Below are 24,849 nucleotides of genomic sequence, written 5' to 3'. Positions count from 1 at the left end.
CACTGCACTGCTCTGTGAGAATCACTTTTTCGAAGTCGACAAGCTTCTTTTTATTTGTGCACACATCTTTCAAAAACTTGGCATATGAGGGAATGTTCTTGATTGCATCAATTAATGGTAGATTAATCTGAACTTTAGCCAATGTCTTCATGAAATCTGTTAATTGTTGATCTTTTGCATGTGGCTTCAATCTTTCGGGATATGGCATAGGTGGAACATAAACACGTTTTGACTTTTCTGCATTTTCTGCAGTAGGCACTGCAGTATTTTTGGATCTGTCCAGTGGTTGGGCAGATTCTGCAGAACTTTCAGAACCTGTTTGTGGCTGCACAGGTGCTACCCGTGAAGCTCCAGCACTGTTTTCTTTATTTTCTGCATCACGGTTGTCATAACTTTTACCACAACGCAATATTCTAACAGCATTACAATCTGCATTTCCACGTGGATTTGGGATAGTTTGGCTGGGAAATTTTCCTGGTTCTCTGCCTGAAAATTGGAGTGAAAGCTGCCCCATTTGCTGCTGTAGATCTTTCATTGTTGCTTGTATGTTCTGAATGTTTTGGTTGGTTTTTTGAATTTCTTGTTTTGTTGCATCAAAACTTGCCTTAGTATGATCTGCCAATTTTTCAATTGCGACTTCCCAAGAAGGTTTAGCTTGAGCATCAGGTTGCTGTATTTGTTGTTGAAACTGTGGTTTAACCTGTTGATCTCTATTCCACTTGAAATTTGGGTGATCTCTCCACCCGGGGTTGTAAAAATTTGAGTACGGATCATTTCTAGGCCTTTGATAATTATTGAATGCGTTAATCTGCTCTGTAACATGCTCCGGGTATGCGTCCCTATGTGGGCAACCCATAAAATCATGTGTTGTAATGCCACAAATGGTACAGGCGGCTGCAGTAGGCTGCTGGACAGCAACCTGCTGCATAGGTGCTGCCATTCTTTGTAAAAACATGTCAAATTTTGCATCAAAATTTTCTAACTTCTTCTCCATCTTTTCTATTTGTGCAGATACATGAGGTGAACCACTAGACATCTCAAAAACACCCCTGGTCTGAGGTATATCAATTGCCCATTGTTGAGATTCTGTCGCCATGTTCTCAAACAATTGATACGCTTGCAGTGCATTTTTGTCTGAATACGTTCCTCCACAAGAAGCATTAACAAGAGTCTTAGTAGTCAAATTCAGCCCTCTGTAAAATAAATTCATTTGTGTGTCACCATTAATGCCTGAATGTGGACATTTCCTGAGCAGATCCTTGTAACGTTCCCATGCTTCATGAATTGCTTCATTAGGTTTCTGAGCAAATGTTAAAATTTGAGTACTCATATCAAGTGTTTTTGAAGCTGGGTAGTATTTGCTTAAAAAAACCATGAAATGAAGATAGAATCTCCAACATATGATGTCGTATCTCAAACGTAGACCCGTCTTCAACTTCAGGATAGGTAATGCAGCTTGGCACCTCTGTGGCATGAGCAGCCAGAGATTCCCTCAATGGTTGTCCCGCTGTTGGTAGAACAAATGCCATATCTTCCCCGCTGTCCAAAACCCCAGTAAACCGATTATGCAAAACTGTTCCCTGCAGTGAAGGTTCACACTGTAGATTCTGCTTTCTAAGTCTCTGTCTGGCAGTACGTTCAGGTTCTGGATCAAAATCTGCAATTTTCTGTTTGTGTGATCTGGTACAGACCATGCACAATCTGCAGAGAATAAAAAAAATGAAAATTAAATTTTTTTTTTTTTTTTTAAATATATACGGGAAGAATTAATTGAGAATATGATAGACAAAAATCTATTTAAAATCAATCCCCGGCAGCGGCGCCAATTTCTTGATAGGAATTTTTACCACCTGCGTAAAAGGGTTAAAAACACCTAAAATACTTGCAAGAGAAACAAGGTTATTGTAGTATAATTGGCTCAAGCAAGGTCGTTCTCCACAAGGATTAATTTAAAGAGATCAAAGCAAAATCAATTCTCAACTAATTAATTAAAACAAAGTTTTTCTTCTGAAGGAGATGATTTAATGACCTAAACTAAGAAAAACGAATTTAATTAAAAAGATTACTTAAAAACCACAACTTTAAAGAAAGATAAGGGGAACAATTTTTAGGATTCAAAGAGAGAAAGTACTAGGGTTCCGCCGTCACCCTAACAATCCTATGTAGCTTTTCTAAATTACTTATGAACCATACATGTATGTTTTGAAAGTTAGGTTTTCCTAGAGTATATCCTACTTGGAACCTCCAACATAGAACGTATATCTAACATGCAACCCGTCCGTGGTGTTCAGATCGAATGTGAACATGCAAGACTCATTAAGTTTTATGAAAACCTTTTTAAAAAACCATATAACCCTTAAAACGTGTCGTCCATCCTAAGAGGTTACACATATTAACCACAAGAAGCTTTAGTCAATTTTAGGGACAATCCTCCGCCAAAATTGCATCAAATAACTTTTCCAAATATCCTGATGGTCGCGAATCACTAAGACAAATAGATAGTTTAAAGCACAGTGATTAACATTCCAAAACCTGCATGCATAAATTCATAAGCAAAGTAAAAAGAGACTACATATTCTTGCTAAGGATCATGGCCTCGCCCTAGCAAAAAGAATTAGTTACGCATATTCATACTAAAAATCATAGTCTTTATTGAAATAGAAAAAGAATGAAAACACCTTGTAGAATAAAATCTGAAAATCTCTAAACTTTTCCCAAAATCTTCTCTCCAAAAGTTGCATAAAAGAAAAGCCTCATCACCATGAGAACGGCCAAGCCCTTTTAATATCTCCCTCAAAGCTAAAACAAAAACCCTAACCCTAAAGTATTTTATTCCCACTAAGAAACTAAATAATAATAAAATAAAATAGAAAATAAATTCCTAATTAAACTAGGAAAAACTGCACAGAAACTGTTCAGCCACGTTTTAGCCTCAAATCTCCTCCAAATCCGGCCCAAGATAGCTTGTTTTAAAGATAAGAACATTCTGAACACATCTCCAGAAGGCCACAAACCCATCCGAGGTCATCTTGGGCTCCAAAAATGCAATTCAAGCCCGAAACGTCACTATTCCAGCACTGCACATTGCTCCTTTATTTTATTACCAGAAAATATTCGCTTGGTAGAAAAATCTGATATTTTGACACGATCAAGCTAAGTGACTCACGAACGTCCTCCAATTGGAATTACTCCAAAATTCGTCTATTTGACCATCTTTTGCTCCAGAGGAAGTCGAAAATCCTATATTGGAAATATAATTCAAAGTATCAAAATTCTTCCAAATTATTAACCAAAATATACTAAGAATAGGGTTAAATATATAATATAAAATATACTCATCAGGTATCGAGGTAGATTTCTTGGAGGAAGGAGAGGTTGGCCAAAGAAGGAAAGGCGCCGGAGAGAGAGTTGCTCTGGAGAGAGAGAGTGGTGAGCTGAGAGAGAGAGTTCAGATTTGAAGGGAGAGAACCGGAGAGAGCTTTGGAGGCTAAGTTGATGGAGGTGATTTTGTTTGAAGAATCGCATTTGACGCCGTCCCAATCGCAGTAGCCGGTGCTTTTGGACCAGTCTTTGGGTGCGGGGCTGAGGCCTTCTGCGAGTTTTGACATGACGTCGGAGTCGTCGGCGGCGGAGGAGGCGGTGGTGATCAGGAGGAGGAGAGAGAGAGCTAGAATGAGAGCTCGAAGGGTTTTCTGCTTCATCATTTCTGGGTTTCTAGAGAGATAGAGATGGGACTGGTTTTCAGGTTTAGTGGTTTTTTTTTTCGGTTTAGCGAGTGGTGGGCGCTTTGTACAGGAAGACAACGAAAGGAAGCTGCTGCTTCTGTTCGCTACGGCTGTTGAATAGGTTCTATTTTTAGAACCAGATTTGGCTGCTGATTCTTCAGCAACCCTCCTGAGAGCCAATCACGGCTCAACATGTACGTAAGTTGTGATTTTTTTAATCACAATTTGAACACGTGTTGCACCGTGATAGGCCTTCAGAAAGTGGCATTGCTGATTCTTTCAGCAACCAAGTTAAATCCTTATTTTTATCAATCTTATTTTCATTTTTAAATTTGTTTAATTTTAATTTTATCCATGGACTAATTACCCTGCAAGCGCTTGACGTATATTATGTTTTCAAAAAAATCATTCACATTTGAAAATTACACTAACACCCTATGAGTTTCCAATTTGCTTCCACACAACTCCTTTAAGATCAACATCATCTTAAAATATTTTTTAAAAAACAAATTTGCCCTCATTATTAATTTCTTTATAAAATAAAATATTTATAAAAATAAATATAATAAAAAGAATTAATAAAAATTGCTCAGAACAAGAAAAACATTATAAAAAAAATATAAAAAACCAATCTCACCTCCACCTCAATCTTCCGCTCCCCTTCACCCACCACCCTACTGCGTACTTGGATCTCTCCGGACTTTTGTGTTCGAATCCAACATGCCTATTGAGCACCTACACATTTGACCGTGTGGCTATGTATTTATTTTTTTAACAGTTGCCCATCCTCTTTCACAGTTGAGGACATGACAACAGCGTCGATGCCTTTTGAAGGAAAATTTTTGGAAGACTAAGTTGTGGTAAACCAAGACTCTACCATGAAATTCAATGTGATTCTCGAATACGATACTCTTGATGATATTGTTTGGTTTGATAGTTAATTCATGTTTATTATCCAATGTGATTCTCTTGTCTATATGATTACCTTGAATGTGATTTTGAACGACTTCCTAAATCTCATTCATACTTTGGCCAGAGATTCTTAATCATATCATAGAGTATCTCCCTCAACGGTTTGAAGGTTAGAGATCCCTTGTTACTAAGTCACCTACCTCCATGGCTAAGTAGCTTAACCCTAACTATGTCGTGAACACCCTCTGATGGAGTGCCTTTGGCACAGTCAAAGATCAAGGACGTAACCTCAAGACAACTATGATGCCTCAAGACAAATGACTACTTTGCATTATCCCAACCATGAGTTCTCATGTGACATAAGTATGAGAACTCTTTGTTGATCGCGTTCAGTGGACTCATTCTCTACTAAGCACCTACACATTTGTCTTGATGTTAATCACACCAATGACTCGAGATCAATCACCCTCCCAGATAGAAGACATAGCATATACTAATAACGGATTGTCAGCACCCAATTAGAAATTCTATGATCAGGAATGTTTAGGATATGTGTATGAAAAAGAATGGTCTCATGAATCTGACTTCTTTAGATCACATTCTCCTAATTACATATTCCTTAGACTTATCATTTAAGTGTATAACACTACAAGAAAACAGGGCTTTTGTGGCGACTGACATTCATCAGATAAATATGAAAATTTGTCACATTTGATTATATGTGATGCAATTCCATCACCACAATTATCGTCACATGTACGACTCTGGGTTACGCCAGAGAAGAAACATATACATATACATCTCACACCGACACTAGCCGTGGCTAGTAAAGCTGTCCAACACTTATTTCGCCAGTGAAGCTGGGGGTATGACATAAATATCCTCAACTGTGTTCTGTGGTCAGAGACAATATACCCGTGTTGTGTGTATGTGTTGTATTATAACCCACTAGATAAGCATAAAAAAACATCTCGAAACCATATCTCAAAACTCATATCAAACCTCAGATCTCAAATGTTCAAAGCATCATGTCATAAAATCATAAAAACCTTCTAGCTCCAAATCATCAGTAAAACCCTAATAAATAGTCAAGTGAAACCATAAATTCAAAATTCATAAATCCACAGAATTTCGTATGTATAAATCCAATGATTCATAATCTTTAACAAAAACGTAAATTCGAATAAATCATAATTATTTCGTAAAAGCAATTTAAATAGATCCTAAAATATGCAATGCATGCAAGCCTAATAATTTCGAAAAATATGTAATTTAAGAAGGGTCCACTCACAATGTTCCGCCACCGAGGCGCCGCTCAAACGAGGGAAGATGGTGTCACCTTCCACTGACTCACCTATACACAAATAGAGGCCCTTTTAATGAAACTCTACTAATACGATTGAATTTGTGAAAACAGAGTGCGTATTTGAAATTAGGATGTCAAAATTAGTTTAGGAGGGAAACCCGAAAAGTCAACCCAAAAGTCAACATTGACTAGTCAACAGGTCAAGTCAACAATCAACAGTCAACGAGTCGGATCTGGGCTTAGGTTGTTGGGTTGGGCCGTTTATTGGGTTGGGCTTGGGTTAGGGTTATTAGGCAAAGACTCGGGTTGATGGATTGGGTCAGATTTCAAATCGGGTTTTGGCCCTGGTTTTGGGTTATAGATCGGGTCAACCCGATTTAGCTTACTAGTCATCGAATTCTCATCGAAATCTACAACATTACATCGAGAGTTTGAAGGGGGTGATTTCAATCCCAAAATTTACAAATTTCATGTTAAATCTCGTAGAAAAACATCATTGCAAGGTTTGGGGACTTACTTAGAGTAAATTTAGGAGAAATGAGGGTCGAATCCACCTTGGATTCGACAAATTTTCTTCAGGGACCTTTGCCAGAATCTAGAAATGGAAAGGAGAGTGTATACATGTCAATACATAGTTATCTCTACCCTAAACTCATATCCAAATAGGTATCTAGTTACCTGGGATAGTGTTCAAAAGAGTTCGAGTGCCAACACCTTTAAACTCGCCAGAAAAGTACGAGGTTCACCGTCGAAAATTAAGACCAAGAGAATGAGTGCATGCAGAGAGTTAAACCCATAAATTCAAGCTTAGGTGAGCCCAACAATACATTAAAAGTCTAAATCGAGCTAAACCCTAAGAAGACAGCCACCACCTAGCTTCGAACTCAACGACATTCGTTGGAATTCATCACCGGGATGACATGCATGCACAGATTCCAAACAAAGATTAACCCTAGAGATTTTTGACATAATCCTCATCACAGATAGATTAAAACCCGCATAACCAATAGGGGAAATAATTCATACCTGAGATGGAGTTTGAGAGAGCTCAAGCTCTACGCGTTAATGGCAGAGCACATAGTGGTGCACCGATGATACATACAACACTGCAGGTGGATTCCCCATGTCGCAAGGGTTCGAGGGTCAAATTTTTTAGGGTTAATTTGGTTAGCATCGAGAGGAATGGTGGGGGTTCCTTCTCGGAGCTTAGAAAAATAAGGAAAGTTCAGAGAGAGTGAGTGATCAACAAAGAAAGAGGAATGCCATGGGAGAAAGAGAAAACAATGGGCCAAGTTTGGGTTGGTGGGTCACACAGTCCAAAGGTTTGGGCCGGATTTACAAAACCCAACATAAGGGTATAATCGTAATTTGATTCTATTTTTAGAACGGTTTGTTACAATCTACCTCCCTTAAGAAAATTTCATCCCTGAAATTTAGAATAACTTGCTATAAGTAAAATACTCGAAAATAGGAAGAAAATATGTGTATATATATACAAGGAAGAAATCGAGTTAGAGCAGCTGCATAAAAGAGAATGTCATTTCGTTACGATCGGATTGTAATGATTCCTCTTTCATGCCTCCAAATTCACACCTTCTTTCTTCCTCAGTAATATAGTATAGTATAATACTTATATAAAAACTATAAAGTCAAAAATATATATAATTATGTAATAACAGTAAGTCAAAAAAATATATACATACTAAGATAACGTCAAAAATAGATATATATATATATATATATATGTGTGTGTGTGTGTGTGTGTGTGTGTGTGTGTAGCATAGAATTAGAATACCTGTACTAAATTTAAAACTGAAAGTGGGGATAACTACCCAAATATTTATGACGTCAAAAATATATATAACTAAAATAATGTAACTTAAAATATTTTCCCTGAAAATTAAAACCAAAAATAAAAATGAGTTACACCCCTACATTCGAACCGTCACGTACTCCGAGAATGAGTGTGTACATCACGAGTCAAGTCCAAAACCATAACTAATTAGTAACTACTGCTGTAGATGAGCCGACTTGCCCACTTGCTTAGCAAACCCAACAATTAAGCCACCAATATTACAGTCTGGAGCATTGATGTCTCGGTAAGCGAGTGCGAAGTTCTGAATATGCCAAAATACCATTTTGCCCCTCATGTGAGAATATGCTGAAATCGTTCGATTCACGCCTCGATCGTGCTCTCGCACTACCCCAAAGCAGACTAACCAAAGATGCAAGGAATGCTTCGATGATGCTTGAATCTAACGAACCAAGTATTCCATGCATTTTTCGATGGACTAGTGATTGTCTTATCGATAACCTTCTTGCTTACTCCAACCATAAGGCCAGTTCAATAAATATCAATAGCTAGCTCTACGCCAAATTCTTCAAATGTCGATCTTGCTTAGATTTCGTACCTTTCTTGGGAGATGTGCGTGTAGCAGAAGATATTCTTACCAAATTCCAGGTTGTGAAGGTTGGAAATCGAGAGTCCTTTTGAGTGTCGTGAATTATGAAATATCATTGGTCTTGTCGATTATATCGACAGTTGTCAATGGCTCTTTGACCATACCCCTAATTCCATTTTCTTAGGTTAGGAAAAAGTCAGATTTGTTAAGATATTTAATGTGAACAAAATTTCTATCAATTGAAGTGGTGTCTCACCCGACCACTATTCCTACACTTTTCGATGACGTCAATCAATTTCAAATCCTACAGTGATGTTTTATCAAATGGGTAGTTGTGCACTAACGCAACATGATCAAGTGAACGCTTTTACCTTCAACGGTTGGGACCACATGATGTGAATCATCCTATCTATGACCTAGAGTCTACGATTATCGTTCTTACTTGAAAACTTAATGACACCTTTCTGTGGAGAAACACGTCAGATCTTTATCAACCTCGCAAACTTCTCAATTATCTTCACTCGAAAGGAACTAAATCTTAGACAGCAGCGTTGAATAGGAAAATACATAGGTACCGAATGTGCAATTGTAGACATTAATGTCTACGATTGCACCATCGCATACCACCCCGATTGTGCAATTGTAGTTATTGACAACCACATTAGAAAAACACAGGTATCGAATGCTCTTCAACAAGTTCTATTTCCACTTTATGCGGAACTCTCGAATACTTTTGTGACGTTACTTTTTGACCAGCAAGAAACCTTGTTAGCTAATTTTCAAGTTCGATCTTTCTACCTCGGCCTAAGATGGCAAAGGAACTATTTAGTCCTTCAGCATAATTTTTTTTATTTTCGAAATTGTCAAACTCTCTAACGTTTTGGTATGCATCGACTTTGTTCATAATTCTAGATTCACCTCCTAGTACAAAAAGATGTTTTACTCAATCTTGGGTTATTTTTCTGTTCTTCGTATCATATCTGAAGTAAACAGACTGTCCAGGAGAACCACCCAGATGTTGAAGTTTTCAGTTAAGATCATCAGTCCTTGAATCACCCAATTAGCATCCTATCAAATGAATCTTCATCGTTGGCGATTTAATATTCCTGAAGATACAGTTGTAGTGAAGTTCAATAAATTTTGGTTCGGGGAAAAGTCTAACTTTACGTCCCTCAGCTTTCAATTGACTATCGTCCAAGTTGAGTTATCGTTCGACCATTTCAATTACTATCACATAATCAAGTTAAGTATTTATACGTATTCAAGCAGCAAAGTTGTATATTCAATCCAGATATCTTGCACTCTAGATTTAATGGAGTTGTTTTGACCCTCAAATTCTTGAGTGTTCTTTTAACCTTCTCAACATGGGTTCTCACTTAATCCGTGAGGAATTCATGATGAATCGACTCAGTTGAAATGTGGGCTCAGTTTCATATCGATTTTAACAAGAACATTAGGAACATAATCTGTTTGCAAGCTTACCGGATTTACCAGGAAGAATTCCAAGTGGTCTTGACGAGTGTGTAGTATTTTAGTAAGGAATTGGTGATGGTAGAACTGTGGGCTCCGAGTCCGATTATTGTGGGGCCAGTTTCAGTTGATGATTTGAAATGGTATCGGTTATTCGAAGGAAGTGGTTTAGCGATAGCTCCTCTATTACAAGTTTTAGATCTTGTACATCTTGATCGGGGAGTAATCATCGCAGTTAGTCACGAAAGAAATGTTTTACGACAAGTGTTCGTCTTTACGCAACTGACACTCCCCGACCCTAATATCCTTAAATACCAGGATGGGCACATGTTGGCCGACACCCGAGGGTGACAAAACCATTTTAAACATGCACACAAATAAAAATATGTCAATATAAAGAAAAACACTAATGTCGATCGTGTTCAGAGCATACAACTAACCAAGAAAAACGAAAAAGATCCGAACAAAGGAATGAGATCTACACTAAGAAGACTCGAGGATACCTAGGCGGAAATGCCCTGACGCCGAAATCATATGCCTCGCTTCTAACTCCGGAAGGAGCGCAATAACAAAGGATGAGTGGACCATAATTTATACTAATACTAATAATATGAAAACCATTTTCTTTCTTAACATACTAACCCCCTATTTTGAAAACACATATATAATACTATGTATAGGTTTTTTTGAAACTCTAGCATGCCGAAAATATTCATAGCAACAAGATCATCTCCAAATGTGGTATCGATAAGGCTGAAGGAAAAACCCAAAAAATCTCATAACTCAAATCAATGATAAAATCAACTAGGGATATCATAGTCGCCCGAAGGCATAACCTGTCCATCACCCGAAGGTGAAGCTGTATGACACTGCGTTACGCTAGTGAAGAAACATGGTAGGCCTCATCACCCAAAGGTAAAGTTGTACGACTCTGGGTTATGCTAGAGAAGAAATATATCTATATATAGCATAACACACCGACACTAGACGTGGCTAGTGAAGCTGTCTAACACTGGTTTCGCTAGTGAAGCTGGAGGTATATCATAAGTATCCTCAACTGTGTCCTATGGCCATAGACATCTACATACCCGTGTTGTTTGTATGTGCTATATGATAACCCACTAGATAAGCACTGAAAACATAACTAAAAAATCATACCAAAACATCGGAGCTCAAAAGCTCAAAGCCTTAATTCATAAACCATGAGTGAATTATATTCACAAATCCTTAATATAAATCATATTCATAATCCATAGAATTTCATAAATGAAAATCCAATAATTCATAACCTTTAGTAAAATGTAAATTCCATAAATCATAAGTATTTTGTAAAAGCAATTTAAATAAATCAAGAAATAAGCAATGCATGCAAGCCTAGTATTTTGGAGAAACATGTAATTTAAGAAGGGTCAACTCACGGATAATGCAACCAAGATCCATAATAGGTGCCACTATAAACCAGGGCCGAAGCCACAATACAATAGATGCTCAACGAGAGCAAGCCACAAAGGAAACCACAACCACAAGCAAAGGAGGAGGATCAACACAACTGACCCAGCCCAAAGGCACGGCCTCCCCCTCCCCAGCCAAAACAAAAATTAATGGGGGCAGGGTAACCCATCCTTGTTAAGAACATGGACCAGCGAAGATGAAGGGAGATTTACCCAATTTACATCGCACATCTCCGGATTACTTCTCAACGCCAACACATGCGCGGCTAAATTGGCCGATCTCGGAACCCAAGACCAGCGACAATCCTGAAAGTTCCCCCCAAGACGCAAAGCCTTTGAAATATCGGGGAAAGCCTCCCAGCTGCCCCGCGAATAACCCTGAGTTAAACTAAGGATATTCTCCTTTGAATCGGACTCCACAATGATGCATTCCAACTCCAACGCTTTTGCCAACTCACACCCACCCAAAATCGCAGCAGCCTCGGCAGCAGCCACACTAGGCGCCCCAACCTTTCCACGATTAGCAGCCACAAACTTCCCCTCGTGATCCCTAATCACCACTCCCGCAAACCCGCATTTAGAATTAACCTCCTAGCTCGCATCCACATTCACCTTTATGAAAAGACAGCACGGAGGACCCCAGCAGACAGGAGGACTAGAGTGAGTTAGATCCCTCTGAGGGCAACTCGCAGAAACATCAGTCGCCTCCAAAAACCCATTCACCGATGTCAAAATAGCCAAGATGACTCGATTAGGATAAATACCCATGTTACCAAAAACAAAGCTACACCGGGATTTCCATATGTACCAGCAAGTAACAGCCACATACATCAAAATCCTAGCAATCTCTTCCTTTGAACCCAAGTTAAACCCGAAGAAAGACAAAACCCAGGCAGGAAGAGTCGATATATTTGCTCTATTCACCTGGTAATTCAACGGGCCACCAAACCAAATCGGCTCAACCCACGGGCACAGAAGGAGCATATGTTCTACAGATTCATCCTGATCAAAGCAAATTGGGCAACACGGTGATGGAGAACAACGACGTTTGAACAATCCATCGTTGCCAACGCACGATTGAAAGCCCTCCACATAAAGTTCCGGACCTTCGGAGGAGTCTTCAACTGCCAAATACTTCTCCAAACTTTGTTCGGGATTATAGTGGAAGACAAGGAGGCACTGCCAATCATAGAGCTCGAGCTAGCATGCTTCCAATGATATCCAGATCTCACCGAGTACACCCCATTCCTGGTAGCCGGCCAAATTATCCTATCCTCCTGGAGCCAATCTCCTATGGATGTATCCAGAATGGCCTCGTAGTCCTCCAAAGATATAAAAGGCTTAATGGCCTCAATATTCCAAGTTCCGGACACTTCATTAATCATTCTATTCACCCGCATATTCCGAGACACTCTCACATCTCCAATAGCCGTAGGTTTCCCAGCAGTGATAGTCGGCAACCATCTATCTTACCACAACCTGATACTTCTACCATTCATTATCTGCCAGTGAGCTCCGCTCAGAAGAATCTCACGCCCAACCAGAAGACTGGACCAGCCCCAAGATGCTCTTCCCCCCAAAGTAGCTTCCAGGAAAGAGCAGTGAGGAAAATAACGGGCCTTAAGAAGCTGCGCCCATAGCGAGTTTGGATCATGAATCAATCTCCAACACTGTTTAGCAAGCAAAGCATCATTAAACTCTTGAAAATTCCGGAACCCCATACCTCCTTCCAGTTTCGGGTACCCCAAAAGACCCCGAGAAACCCAGTGGATGCTCTTCTCCCCCCCTTTCTTCCCCCACCAAAACTCAGCAATTACGGCGTCAAACTCCGAACACAGAGTAGTAGGAAACTTAAAGAGATGCATGGGATAGGCAGGGATTGCTTGAATTACAGCCTTAATCATTATTTCTTTTCCTGCTTGTGAGAGGGTGCATTGTTTCCAGCCCTGAACTTTTTCCATAATTCTTTCCTTCACAAAAGCAAGCCCCTGCTTTTTTGATCTACCCCAGATAGACGGGAGACCAAGGTACTTCCCCGGATCCTCCGCCAAAGGCATGCCAACGATGTGACATAGCACAACTGACAAGCTTCTAGGCACATTTGCTCCAAAGAAAATACACGACTTCTGATAATTCACCTGTTGACCAGAAGCGTTACAATAAGCATCTAAAATCCTCATCAGACTATCACAGTTTTGTTTATCAGCGCGCAAAAAAATCAGAGTATCATCCGCAAAAAACAAGTGAGAAATAGTCGGGCACCCATAGTTCAGCTGGATTCCCTTAAGCATCCTCCTTTCCACCGCCTGTTGAATAAGCCTTGCCAAGACCTCACCAACAAGTATGAATAAATACGGAGATAGAGGGTCTCCCTGACGGATTCCCCTAGATGGAATGAAATGCTTCCCTGGTTGCCCGTTCAGGATTATAGCAAATTCCACTGTTTTGACACATCCCATAACCAGGTTCCTCCATTGTGGACAGAAACCCAACTTTTCCATGACTGCCTCAAGGAAATCCCATTCAACCCGATCGTAGGCCTTATGCATATCAAGCTTCACTCCCATCTCAAACTTACTCCTAGCCTTTCGGAGTTTCAGAAAATGGAACATCTCATGAGCAATCCCAATGTTATCTTGAATTTGTCTCCCCATCACGAAAGCGCTTTGCGTAGAGGAAATAATCTCCGACAGAAGAGGCTTGAGACGATTCGCGAGAATTTTAGAGACAATCTTGTAGGAATAGTTGCACAAGCTAATAGGTCTGAATTGTCCGACCGAGTCCGGGTTTATGATCTTTGGCACCAACACAATGTGTGTCAAATTGAGCCGTTGCGGATCCGAAACCCCCTGCATAAAATCCTGCACAATTCCATTCACATCATCCATAAGGGAGTTCCAGAATGAGTGGTAGAAAATCCCCTGGAACCCATCAGGACCTGGGGCTTTCATTCCTCCCATTTGTAATGCTGCCGTCTGGATTTCCTCCATTGTTACCGGTTTTATCAAGCCAACGTTCATCTCATCACTTACCTTATGTTGTAAACAATCCAATATACTTCCCCACTCTCTAGGGCCAGATGTGGAGAAAAGACCTTTAAAGTGTTCTTCAATATACTTCTGAACCTCGCACTGATTATCAATCCAATCTCCATTCCCATCTTTAATCTTTACTACCTTATTTATCCTTCTCCGTTGAAGCGTAGATTGATGGAAAAAGGCCGTATTCGCATCACCCTCCTTGAGCCACTTCACTCTCGATCGCTGTTGCCAATATTGCTCTTCAATCTCCCCCAATCTGTCAATTCGCGCCGAAACCATCTTGATTTCCTCCCAATTTTTGCGCCAATTATGTTGAAGAACCCCCAGCCTGTTGATAAGGCCATCAAGATCTCGCCCTCTCGATTTAAATTCTTGCTGGCTCCACTTGATTAACTTCACTCGATAATCATTCAATTTTTTCTGCCATCTCATAATTCCATCACCACTGCATTGTTGCCTCCAACAACGATCCACTATTTCCTTACACCTTTCTTCTTTGGCCCAGTAAGCTTCAAAGCGAAAGAGCTTCTTCGTTTTCTTAACCCGAGGTTGATATTGAATAATTAGAGGGCAATGGTCCGATCCAATAACAGTTTCATGAATAACCATAGTATTTGGCCAACTGTCTTGCCACTGCTTGTTAGCCAAACCCTTGTCCAACCTCTCATCGACAAGTTGCCCATTTCTCATTCCTCTCCAAGTAAAGCAAGGCCCATTATAGTCCAGGTCCATGAGTTCCGTGCCATTTAAGAAATCCTCCAGGTACCTAGGTCGGTTATAGTTCAACCTTGCTCCTCCTGATTTCTCATAATCCCAGAGGATCTCATTGAAGTCTCCTCCGCAAAGCCACGGAATATTGGTCGGTTTAAACCATTCTTTCATCCATCGCCAAAATTCCAATTTTCATTCTTATATGCAGTACCGTATACCCAAGTAACCCGAGCCTGTCGATCCGAGTCCACATAATTGATATTAGCATCAATAATGTGTTTGGAAGTATAATCAATCGTTACTTCTACAGAATCATCCCACCGCATACTGAAACCCCCAGCTCTCCCAATGGGGGAAACATTAAACCCCTTTCGATACCCCATTCGCCTTCTTACTCCATCTACTCTATTATCTCTCATCTTTGTTTCAGCGAGAAAAATCATTGCAGGCCTATGCTTTCTAATGAGCCCATGAAGAGCCCGAACTACCGTGTCCGACCCTAGACCACGGCAGTTCCATACGAGGTGTGTCATGGCTCTCTTGCGGCTGTTGAGGGCCAGCCGCCACCACCCTGTTTTCCTGTGAGCTCCTATTGTGTTGTCGACTCAAGTAATATCGTCTCAGTATGTTCTTCAATAATATCCCCCTTCTCTTCTGACGGACTCGCCTCTGTTGTCGTTTTCCTGGATAGAGGTAATTCCAAATTTTTTCCTTCAGCACTTCCTTCCCCTAGCTTATTTCTTTTGAACGAATAGTGATTTGTCTCCAGACTGCCCCTCTTTGCTCCACTGCTCCACCCTCCATCCGGTCTCCAGTGTTGCCCACTCATCTCAAACCTCGGCAAGGCCCCTCTCGATCGCAGTTTATGCCTAGAAGACGATGCCATTGTCTCTAATTCATTTGAGTTCCCCAAATTCGAATCACCTTCATTAATTTTGATAGTATGTCCATCTGTTTCCCTGATTTGGCCTTGAATAGCTTCTCCCATCTCCTGTGGCTCTTAGTCTCGGGCTGCCTGGGTAAGAAAATGTGGGTTAGGTATATTAAATATTGTAGTGGATTGAGGGCCCAAACACCCAATTCCCATAAACACTTGCTGGGCCAACTGGGCCATGTTTCCATCTATCACCCACTTTTGAGAGAACCCATCCTGACCCTCCTTTCTATTCTTCATCCTGTGCCATATTTTCTAACTTCTCCTTGGACTGTGTGCCTTCGCCTGGCTTGTTGTCCCCTTCACTGGCCCTTCCACTTCCAAACGCTCAGTAGCCTCCGTGGACACGACGCGCCGATGCATATTGATCTGGTCCCTTCCTCTGGTGGCTCCAGCAGGTCTCCTCTCTCCTAAATTAACCACCAGCGGTTTTGGCTTAACTATTTCCTCTCTAATAGGACCCGTTTTCGTCCATTCACCATACCCCGCTGTGGAGCTCTACCCAATCTCAAAAGCACACTCGTTATTTGCATGTCCTATCCTCCCACATTTGTAGCAGAAATCCTGTAGTCTTTCGTATCGAAATTCAATCCACGAATCCGTGTTACTCTCCCGCGGTATCCAGCATCCTTTAGCTAAAGGATTTTTTGTATTAATGATCACCCGCACCCTGAGGAAGCCCCGAGCCTTTGCAGGATCCTCAATCTCCATTAACTCTCCAATCTCTTTGGCCAGTCGTCTTACATTGGTTTCTGTACACAAACATAGAGGCACCCCCCGGATTTGAACCCAGAAAGGAACCAGCTCCATGGGGATTTCCTCTATCGCTAGCTCTGGTGGCCACCGTTTAATAGAAAAATTCTGCTTCATAACCGCCCATGGTACTTGACTCAAAATCCGCTCAGCCGAGCGTTCATCCTGCACTGTGATTATAAAAGTGTTTCCATGAGCCCATTTGACTTCGAATTCCCCCATTTCCTTCCACGTAGCTCTCAGTATGTTTCTGACTCCCCATTTATTTAACACTTTGTGGGTTAGGGCAGTCCCCACCAGCTTTATCCCTCGTTCCATAGTCGTTATCTCCATTGACTTCTCCAGGTGGACCACCAGTTCTTCCACCTCTTGATTCGCCATTATCCTGATGCTTTCTCTGTCTCATTTTTCCTGGCGATCAGCTCTTCTACAGCTTGCTTTTGTATACTCAGAATTCCCCCTGGACCACCAATTGTTATTTCTTACCTCTGGTGTGTTGCTTGTTTGCCTTTTTTCTATCTGAACAGCAAGAAGAAAAACCACAGAGAGGATTGTGATTTTTGGGCCTCCGTGCCTTCCCACAGGATTTTTACTCCTGCGCCAGAGATCAGATTTGGCAGTAGGAAGGCTACCTTTAATTTCATTAATTTTGTTAGGTGACATCCTATAATAAATACCCCCAACCCCCTCCACCAAGGATGGATTGAAGATCCACATCACCCCTCCCCCACTCCCCAAATCACCAAATAACTGGATAGCCAAACCCCAACCAACAGGAAAACTCCCAGCCCCTCCTGGTTAAAACTCTAGTCAGCCCACCGTAGACAACACAAAGAACGGATAAGAACTGAAAACAATAAACCAGCACACTCCCACACGGAGAGAAGGGACACTCACCACGGAGGGCTCTCACAGCGGAGAGAAGTAAAACATGGTTTCAGTGTTACTATCCAAGTTTGTAACCCTAATATCGCACCTATAAAATAACACTTAGCCTTACTAAGCGAACTCTAACATTGTACAAATTCTAACACCTAATATGAGTAACGGAATATACACCTTTTCCGTTGAAGATTTCGTTAAATTTAACGGAACTCACTGCCTGTCACTGTTAAGGTTAACAATGACACTGTTCGCCGTCGCTGGAGCTTGCCGGAAAATCGTCAATTATCCAGAAATACACAGAAATCAAAATTAGCTCACTTCCTACATGGATTTCCATCCCAAATTCGCTCATAACACCAAATAAGGGTTTAGGACTTACCCAGTCACAAATTAAAGATGAAAGAGGGTAGATTTGTCTCAGATTTCACCAGAGTTGCACTGGTGTGGGTTCGCTGGTTTCTGGAACTGATTGCAACGAATAAACAGAGGTGAAACACCTCGGTTTCACATGGGTTTACACAAGAATTTCACTAGAATTTCAGATAATTTCCTCAGGGCATCATAACAGATGAAATCGAGTCAAATTCACTTCGATGCGACAAGACTTCGTTGGATTTCCTTGCTGGTTTTCTAGGAATAATAACACCAATACATGCAGAGGCTTAAAACTTCGCACAGAGGTTCAGAGATTTACCCAGTCATCGATTAGGAATGAATTGGTCTCTGATTAGATGCAATGGCACCGGTGATGCTTCGTTGGTTTCCAGGTAGAAAATACAGAGCATGCATTAGCTCCAGTCCTTCGAATTTAACTTGAAATTAACATGCAGAGCATGGGTTAAGCTGCCTGAGTTTCGAACGGGACCAATTCGAGCTCATGGGACCCCAAGTTTGACGGGTTCCTCGCCGGAGCTCCACACCGGAAGCTGGGTCAGAGACCCAGATTTTGAACCTAGATTTAATCTGAGATGCTAGAAGACATTGCCTCAGATGAGAAATTCCATAATTTGGGACAGGTTTGATCTAGAACTCGTCGGAGTTCTGCCGGAGAGGATTGCCAGATGCTAAAGTTGAAGAACAGAAAATTACAGGGGTTTTAGACCTTGGATTCCAAGTCGATTCGAACATGCAGGGCTTGAGGATGATACCTGAGACATTATAGGGGAAATATCGAGCCAAAACAGAGACTGGAAGGCTGAGCTCCTCCCTAAATTAGGCGCGAACTATGAATTGTTCCGCTCCGTTCCGTCATCAAACTGGACATGTAGCACCACCATTCGATTTCCCAGGCCGCGTATAAGCTTAATTTGAGGGTTTAGAGGTACGATTTAAACGGAGGTTTAGGATGGTATCATGGTGGTGGTGTGTGGCATTTGGTGCAGAGGAGAGAGGATAAAAGGTTTCAGATATTGAGGGAGTTGTAGTAAGAGAGGCGAGAGAGTGGGTTCTCGGGAAAGAGAGGAATGTCGTGGGTACTAAGAAAAACCGTAGGCCGGGTTACAGACACAACACAGTGGTGGATCCCACACCTAAATTTTAAAAACGGATTGTTACAATCTACATCATTTTAAGAAAATTTTGTACTCCAAATTTGAAATAACTTGATACAAGTAAAATACTTGAAAATAGAGAGAAAATACATACATACGTACGTACATACATACATACATACATAGACACAAGGAACAAATCATGTTAGAGCGGCTATATAAAAGACAATGTCATTCCGTCACGATCGGATTGCAATGATTCCTCTTTATACCTCCAAGCTCATACCTTCTTTCTTTCTCAATAATATAGCATAGAATAGTACTTATATAAAAAGTATAAAGTCAAAAATATATACAATTATGTAATAACATAAGGTCAAAAATATATACGTAATAAGATAACATCAAAAATAAATAAATATATACTAACGTAGGATTCAATTACTTGTATTGAGTTTAAATTCAAAAGTACTTATTGATGAGACTACCCAGAATATTCAGATAATTAAAGCTAACCTGAAAGCGGCCCAGGATTGACAGAAGAGCCTTGCTGATAAACACGCCATTGATAGAGTGTATAAAGTTGGAGATTGGGTATTTTTGAAGCTATCTCCGTGGAAAGGCGTTGTGCAGTTCGGTAAGAAAGGTAAATGAAGTCCTTACTACATTGGACCGTACAAGATCACCGAGCGAGTCGGTGAAGTCACCTACAGACTTGAGTTACCTTCAGAATTATCACAGGTGTACGATGTTTTTCATGTTTCTATGCTTCGTCATTATGTCTCTGATCCATCACACTTGATACCTTCTTAGCCACTAGAAATTAATCCAGACTTGACATATGATGAGGAACCAATGACGATTTTGGATTGGAAGGATAAGGTTCTGAGGAACAAAACTGTGCGCATGGTGAAAATTTTGTGGAGGAACCACTCAGTGGAGGAGGCTACTTGGGAAACGAAGGATCATATGCGAGATATGTATCCACGATTGTTTTATGGATATTAATGGTTTGTTATGTTTGTGTATGAAATTTCGGGGATGAAATTTTCTTAAGGGGAGTAGGTTGTGACGACCTGTCTCGAATTAAAATATATTTTATCCTCAAGTGCGTGGAAATGACTATTTTGCCCTCATAGGCCTTGTAACGTGGATGTATGTATATAGTCTTCAATTATTTTTTCATTGACATGACTAAGTTGTATTTGATGTTACAAGAGCGTGGATGCAACTTAGGGCCGAGTCGGGTATGTAGAGAAAATGTTATGTTGAAATAAAGGAGATTGGGTTAGTTCTTTTAGTTTGATCCAATTGTATGGATCTTGGGTTTGGTAGCCCAATTAGGGCTTGAGGTTGTTTTAGGTGACCAACCCCGTAAACCACACACACACACACACACACACACGTGCAACCTTATTCTTTCTCTCTCTCTCGAAAATTCCTTCTGTTCGTACGATCTAATTCCTCCAGCCCTCAAACACCATCAATCACCCACAGATCGAGTGATTGGAGGTCACCATCATATTCCTTGTGACTCCACGAGTTTGGTGACACTTTTGGAATGAAGAACAGTTCACGGGGACCCGAGAACTTAGAAGCTCTTGCTTAGTACCCTGTTTCCAAGATGTGATTGTCGAGGTTTTACTTGTTTTTAAGACTTGGAAATGTATTAATACAACTCCTTTAGTGTTTTAGACTAATTTTGGTTAAGTTTGAAAGTCGAAATAAGCTCGACTGTGGGTTTCCAGGTTTAGCCGAGATTTTGAGGAATTTTCCGACAACCTCTCATCGGTTTTAGGACCTCTAAAGGTAAGAACATGTTCTACTCGTTCAGGGCTTCAAATTGATATAAAGTTTGTGAAATTTGGTTGAAAAATGAGGAAGATATTATGGTTTAAAGATTTTTACAGTTTCTGGCGACGCAACGGCGATCGGCGCCGAAATTCGACGAACCACCGAAGAAGGAAGGGGAATATTCCATCAACTTTGGTAGAATATACTAATGGTGTCAGGTAAAGTTAACAGTATATGCTACTATTTAACAGAATATTCCCTAACGGCGTTAAAGATTCCATCAGTGTGCCAGGCACGTGCTTGTGGGTGGCCGGTGCGTGAGGGCGCGTGGGGCGTCGAAAAATTATTCTAAAAATGTGGGGATGCTCGTGGTGTTGAGTAGGCCACGATGGTATATTCAAACACCCCAATTGAGCAACGTATGAGAAGTTATTACACGGTTTTGGTTATGTACTTAAAATTAACATTAAAATAGTGGTTTCATATATAGGTGAGACGTTTATGGAGGACGAGCGCAGTCAAGCGAGACTCGGGGGTTACGATCCAGCTACATACCAGTGAGTGGGTTTTTGGTTTTCTATATATACGTATATATGCTTTGCGTTTTGCCAGAAATTTGTTTTAAATGGAGTCACGATTTTAAATGCCATGTCAATTGCATTATGCTTTAGAAGTATGCATTAGGATAGATATGCATATTGTTGCTTGATGCTATGGATGCCCATGTAAGCTTCAGGTGAGTATATATTGATGATAGTGGATGCATTGATTGTAGTTATACGTAGATGCATTTAGAGCTCATTATCCTGCACCTCGGTGCTTAATGCTCCCGCTAGTTAGATTCATAAGACCATTCTTTTTCGTATAGATATCCTAAACGTTCCTGATTATAGGATTGCCAATTGGGCATTGACAGTTCGTTAAGATCAGTACGTGCTATGTCTTATTTTAGGGAGAGTGACTGGGCTCGAATCATTGGTGTGATTGACACCAAGACAAGCATGTAGGTGCTTAATAGCGAATGAGTCCACGAAACGCGATCAATAAGGAGTTCTCATACTCATGTCACATGAGAACTCATGGTTGGGATAATGCAAAGTAGTCCTTTGACTTGAGGCATCATAGTTGTCTTGTGATTAGGTCATTGATCTTTGATTATGTCAAAGTCACTTCATCAGAGCGTGTCCACGACATAGTTGGGGTTAAGCCACTTAGCCATGGAGGCAAATGAATGCGCAACAAGGGATCTCTAACCTTCAAACCGTTTGAGGGAGAATACCTTATGATATGACTAAGAATCTCTGGCCAGAGTATGAATGAGATTTAGGAAGTCGTTCCAAATCACATTCAAGGTAATCATATAAGTAAGAGAATCACATTGGATAGTAGATATGAATAAACTATCAAACGAAACAATGTGGTCAAGAGTATTGTATTAGAGAAAGACCGTATTGCATTGTAATCCCAAACTGAATAGGTTCTCTAACCTCTTCTGATTAGCTTAGGTAGCCATGACATACTGCTAGGTGTCACTCATGGTTTGTGGAAGCCCTGAAGGTGTATAATTGCTAAAGGGAGAATTGAAAGTAAGTTTCAATTCACAATTGATTTGAAGAGTTCTAATCGCCCACTGCCTCGCTAAAAGGAACCTAATGGATCGCACACAGTGTAAGGTAATGATTAAAGGATATAATGGAGATGAGTAAGGACAATTAAATGGTTTCATTGTATATGGCAAAGATTAATTAATATGTTAATTAATCAAACGAATAAGTTTGTTGTAAACCTTGAGTTAGTGTTGGGCCTTAAAGCCCAAATGGGCTTCAAATCGTCAAGCCCATTAGCTTAAATTGTATGACAACTTAACAACCAAAATTCAAGAAGCCCAAAACAGCCCAAAGGCTTGGGAAAGCTGGCAATAGAGAGAGGAAGGACCTTTTGGTCCAATATGCAAACAAAAGTTGAAAGCATAGAAGGGGTATCTTTCCTCCATCCTCATTAGGGTTTTCAAAGGATGAAAAGTGAGAACAACTCTCTCTCTTTTCTCTCTAGGACAGTCGGCCACCATGGGATAGTTTACTAACATCTAACTCTTCCATGGCCACTCATCTTTTTCCTCAACCATCCTTGGTGTCGGAACTTAGAGGTCTCCAACTTTGGGGACTTTTGGAGAAACCAATTCTTCCATCCATATCCAAGAAGGCATGGAACCAAGAAGCAAAGTTCCTCCATCCACATCCTTGGAGCTAAGGAGCAAGGTGACAAAGGAAGAAGGCCCTCACATGGGTGATTAACCTTTGCTAAGCAAAGAGGTACTTCAAAGGTATAAAGAAATCTCAACTCTTTCTCTTAGATCTTGAGTTGAGTCTTGGTTCACCATAACTACTAGGCTTTGAATTTCATGGGTTAAGTTTTGTTTTGAGTGCATACAAGCATGATTCTGCTTTAATTGTTAATTGCATGCATAGATGTTGCTCAAATGAACTAGTTTTCAAAAATATTTCCTTTATGCACAGCCCTGTCATACAGACCACATTAGGTGGTTCTGACTCGTAGGTGACCCGTGATTATTCGCATATCCTTCACATGATCATAGCACTTGAGCGTAGTTATTTGCACCCAGCCCTGTCGTACAGACCACAATAGGTGGTTCTGACTCATGTGCAGGCATATCTGATAAGCTATAGGTTTAGCCATACAGGTCACGTTAGATGACTCCGGCTGGCATATCATTTTACATTGATTTATTTCACCTGTCTTACTTATTTCCATACTGGGACACTTGACATGGCATATATTTGATTTTCACTACTCTTGACCGTGATTTTTAATATACGTATGTATTTTTATTTTTTGGGAAACTATACGGGTTTTACGGTGATGGGTTATTACTTTTGGAAAGAGAAATGGTTTTGAAAAGGTTTGTTTTTGCCCACTCACATTTTTTGTTTTGCGCCTCTCTAGGTTCTAGATAGAAATGTGTGTTGGTGGCTCACGAGGACTCTATGGCGGTTCTGACAAACATCCATCAATGTAGGGTTTTCTTTCATACCCTGTATAATTAGTATTTAGCCTGCTGGATTGCACCTTGGCACCTACGCTCTGATTATGTGTATCTACACTCTAACACTTCTTCCCGCACTTATTTACTTGTCTTGTGTGCATTAGTTAATAAGTTTTTGATTTCTCACATCTTCATATCACTGTCACTTCCACACTACACACATGGCTACGTCACCATAACGTGACGGCCAACATGCCTCGATTTAGGTCGGGGTGTGTCAGTTTGGTATCAAAGCCTAGGTTTGGCAGTCCTGCATATTTTTGGGAGTATTCTAATCATTTCGACGTCTTATGTCAGAACCATGCCGCCTCGTAGGGAGCCACATACCTTTTCTGAGTCTAATTTTCTGGATACTACCCAACTTGGGGAGGCTATTGCTAATGCCATTCAGTCCTTAGTTCGTCCTCCCCAGAGAACTCCCCTAAAGATCGTTTATAACTTAAAGTTGAATAATTTCATGGATAATGAGGAACCCGAATGAGCCGAACAGTGGCTTAATCATGTCGAGAACACCTATCGAGTGATGCAGCAACAGGGGAATTTCCCTGAGGATAGATGGGTCGAGACGACTACTTGGTTTTTTTGATGCGAAAATAGTTAAGCACACAAATTAACCCTCTTGTTGTCAAATTGTACTAAGGATGCAAGTAGGGATCGTTCTAGACCGGGGATTAGGAGGGCTTGCTAAAACCTCTAAACTGACTCAAAAACATAAAAACAAAGTTAAAAACGTTCACAAAGACTCAAAGGACTCAAAACAAGTTCAAAAGACTCAAAACTGCCTAAAAACACTAACTAGGCAGTTTCTGACCTTAAACCCAATTTTGGACGAACTTAAGATTATGGCTTGATTCAAAAGACTTTAAAACATAAACTAAACAGATTCTAAGCATTAAAGAACAAGAAAGTAA

The 24,849-nt window shown here is 40.5% G+C and overlaps 2 protein-coding genes and 1 non-coding gene across 3 annotated transcripts; 1 reads left to right on the top strand and 2 right to left on the bottom strand.

Annotated features, from left to right (window-relative positions):
• The first annotated feature begins 1,228 nt into the window (after positions 1 to 1,228).
• LOC137738527 (small nucleolar RNA R71) lies at positions 1,229 to 1,333 on the top strand. Its single transcript, XR_011068971.1, has one exon. It is a non-coding gene; the product is annotated as a small nucleolar RNA R71 (small nucleolar RNA).
• Positions 1,334 to 11,413: 10,080 nt separating this feature from the next.
• Positions 11,414 to 15,551, bottom strand: LOC137735940 (uncharacterized). Its single transcript, XM_068475292.1, has 5 exons — positions 15,230 to 15,551; positions 12,746 to 15,143; positions 12,373 to 12,652; positions 11,898 to 12,268; positions 11,414 to 11,816 (listed from the first exon to the last, which is right to left on the bottom strand). Exons 1-5 carry the CDS (start codon positions 15,549 to 15,551, stop codon positions 11,414 to 11,416), a joined length of 3,774 nt encoding a protein of 1,257 aa, XP_068331393.1.
• An 899-nt stretch (positions 15,552 to 16,450) lies between these two features.
• LOC137735939 (uncharacterized protein At4g02000-like) lies at positions 16,451 to 17,086 on the bottom strand. The gene has a single exon (XM_068475290.1). It carries the CDS (start codon positions 17,084 to 17,086, stop codon positions 16,451 to 16,453), a length of 636 nt encoding a protein of 211 aa, XP_068331391.1.
• Positions 17,087 to 24,849: the final 7,763 nt, after the last annotated feature.

This window comes from Pyrus communis, chromosome 6, assembly GCF_963583255.1.
Source record: "Pyrus communis chromosome 6, drPyrComm1.1, whole genome shotgun sequence".
Taxonomy (NCBI): Eukaryota; Viridiplantae; Streptophyta; class Magnoliopsida; order Rosales; family Rosaceae; genus Pyrus; species Pyrus communis.
The sequence above is the reverse complement of the archived record's forward strand: the minus strand, read 5'-3'. Positions and strand labels throughout refer to the sequence as shown.

What these genes read in the sequence shown, in the direction of transcription:
- LOC137735940 (XM_068475292.1), bottom strand. Translation starts at nt 15,551, where the DNA reads ATGACACACCTCGTATGGAACTGCCGTGGTCTAGGGTCGGACACGGTA. An exon ending in ATGAATGGTAGAAGTATCAG is followed by an intron (nt 12,653 to 12,745) that starts GTTGTGGTAAGA and finishes GCGGGTGAATAG; the next exon opens with AATGATTAATGAAGTGTCCG. An exon ending in CCTGTCTGCTGGGGTCCTCC is followed by an intron (nt 11,817 to 11,897) that starts GTGCTGTCTTTT and finishes AGTGGTGATTAG; the next exon opens with GGATCACGAGGGGAAGTTTG.
- LOC137735939 (XM_068475290.1), bottom strand. Translation starts at nt 17,086, where the DNA reads ATGGCGAATCAAGAGGTGGAAGAACTGGTGGTCCACCTGGAGAAGTCA.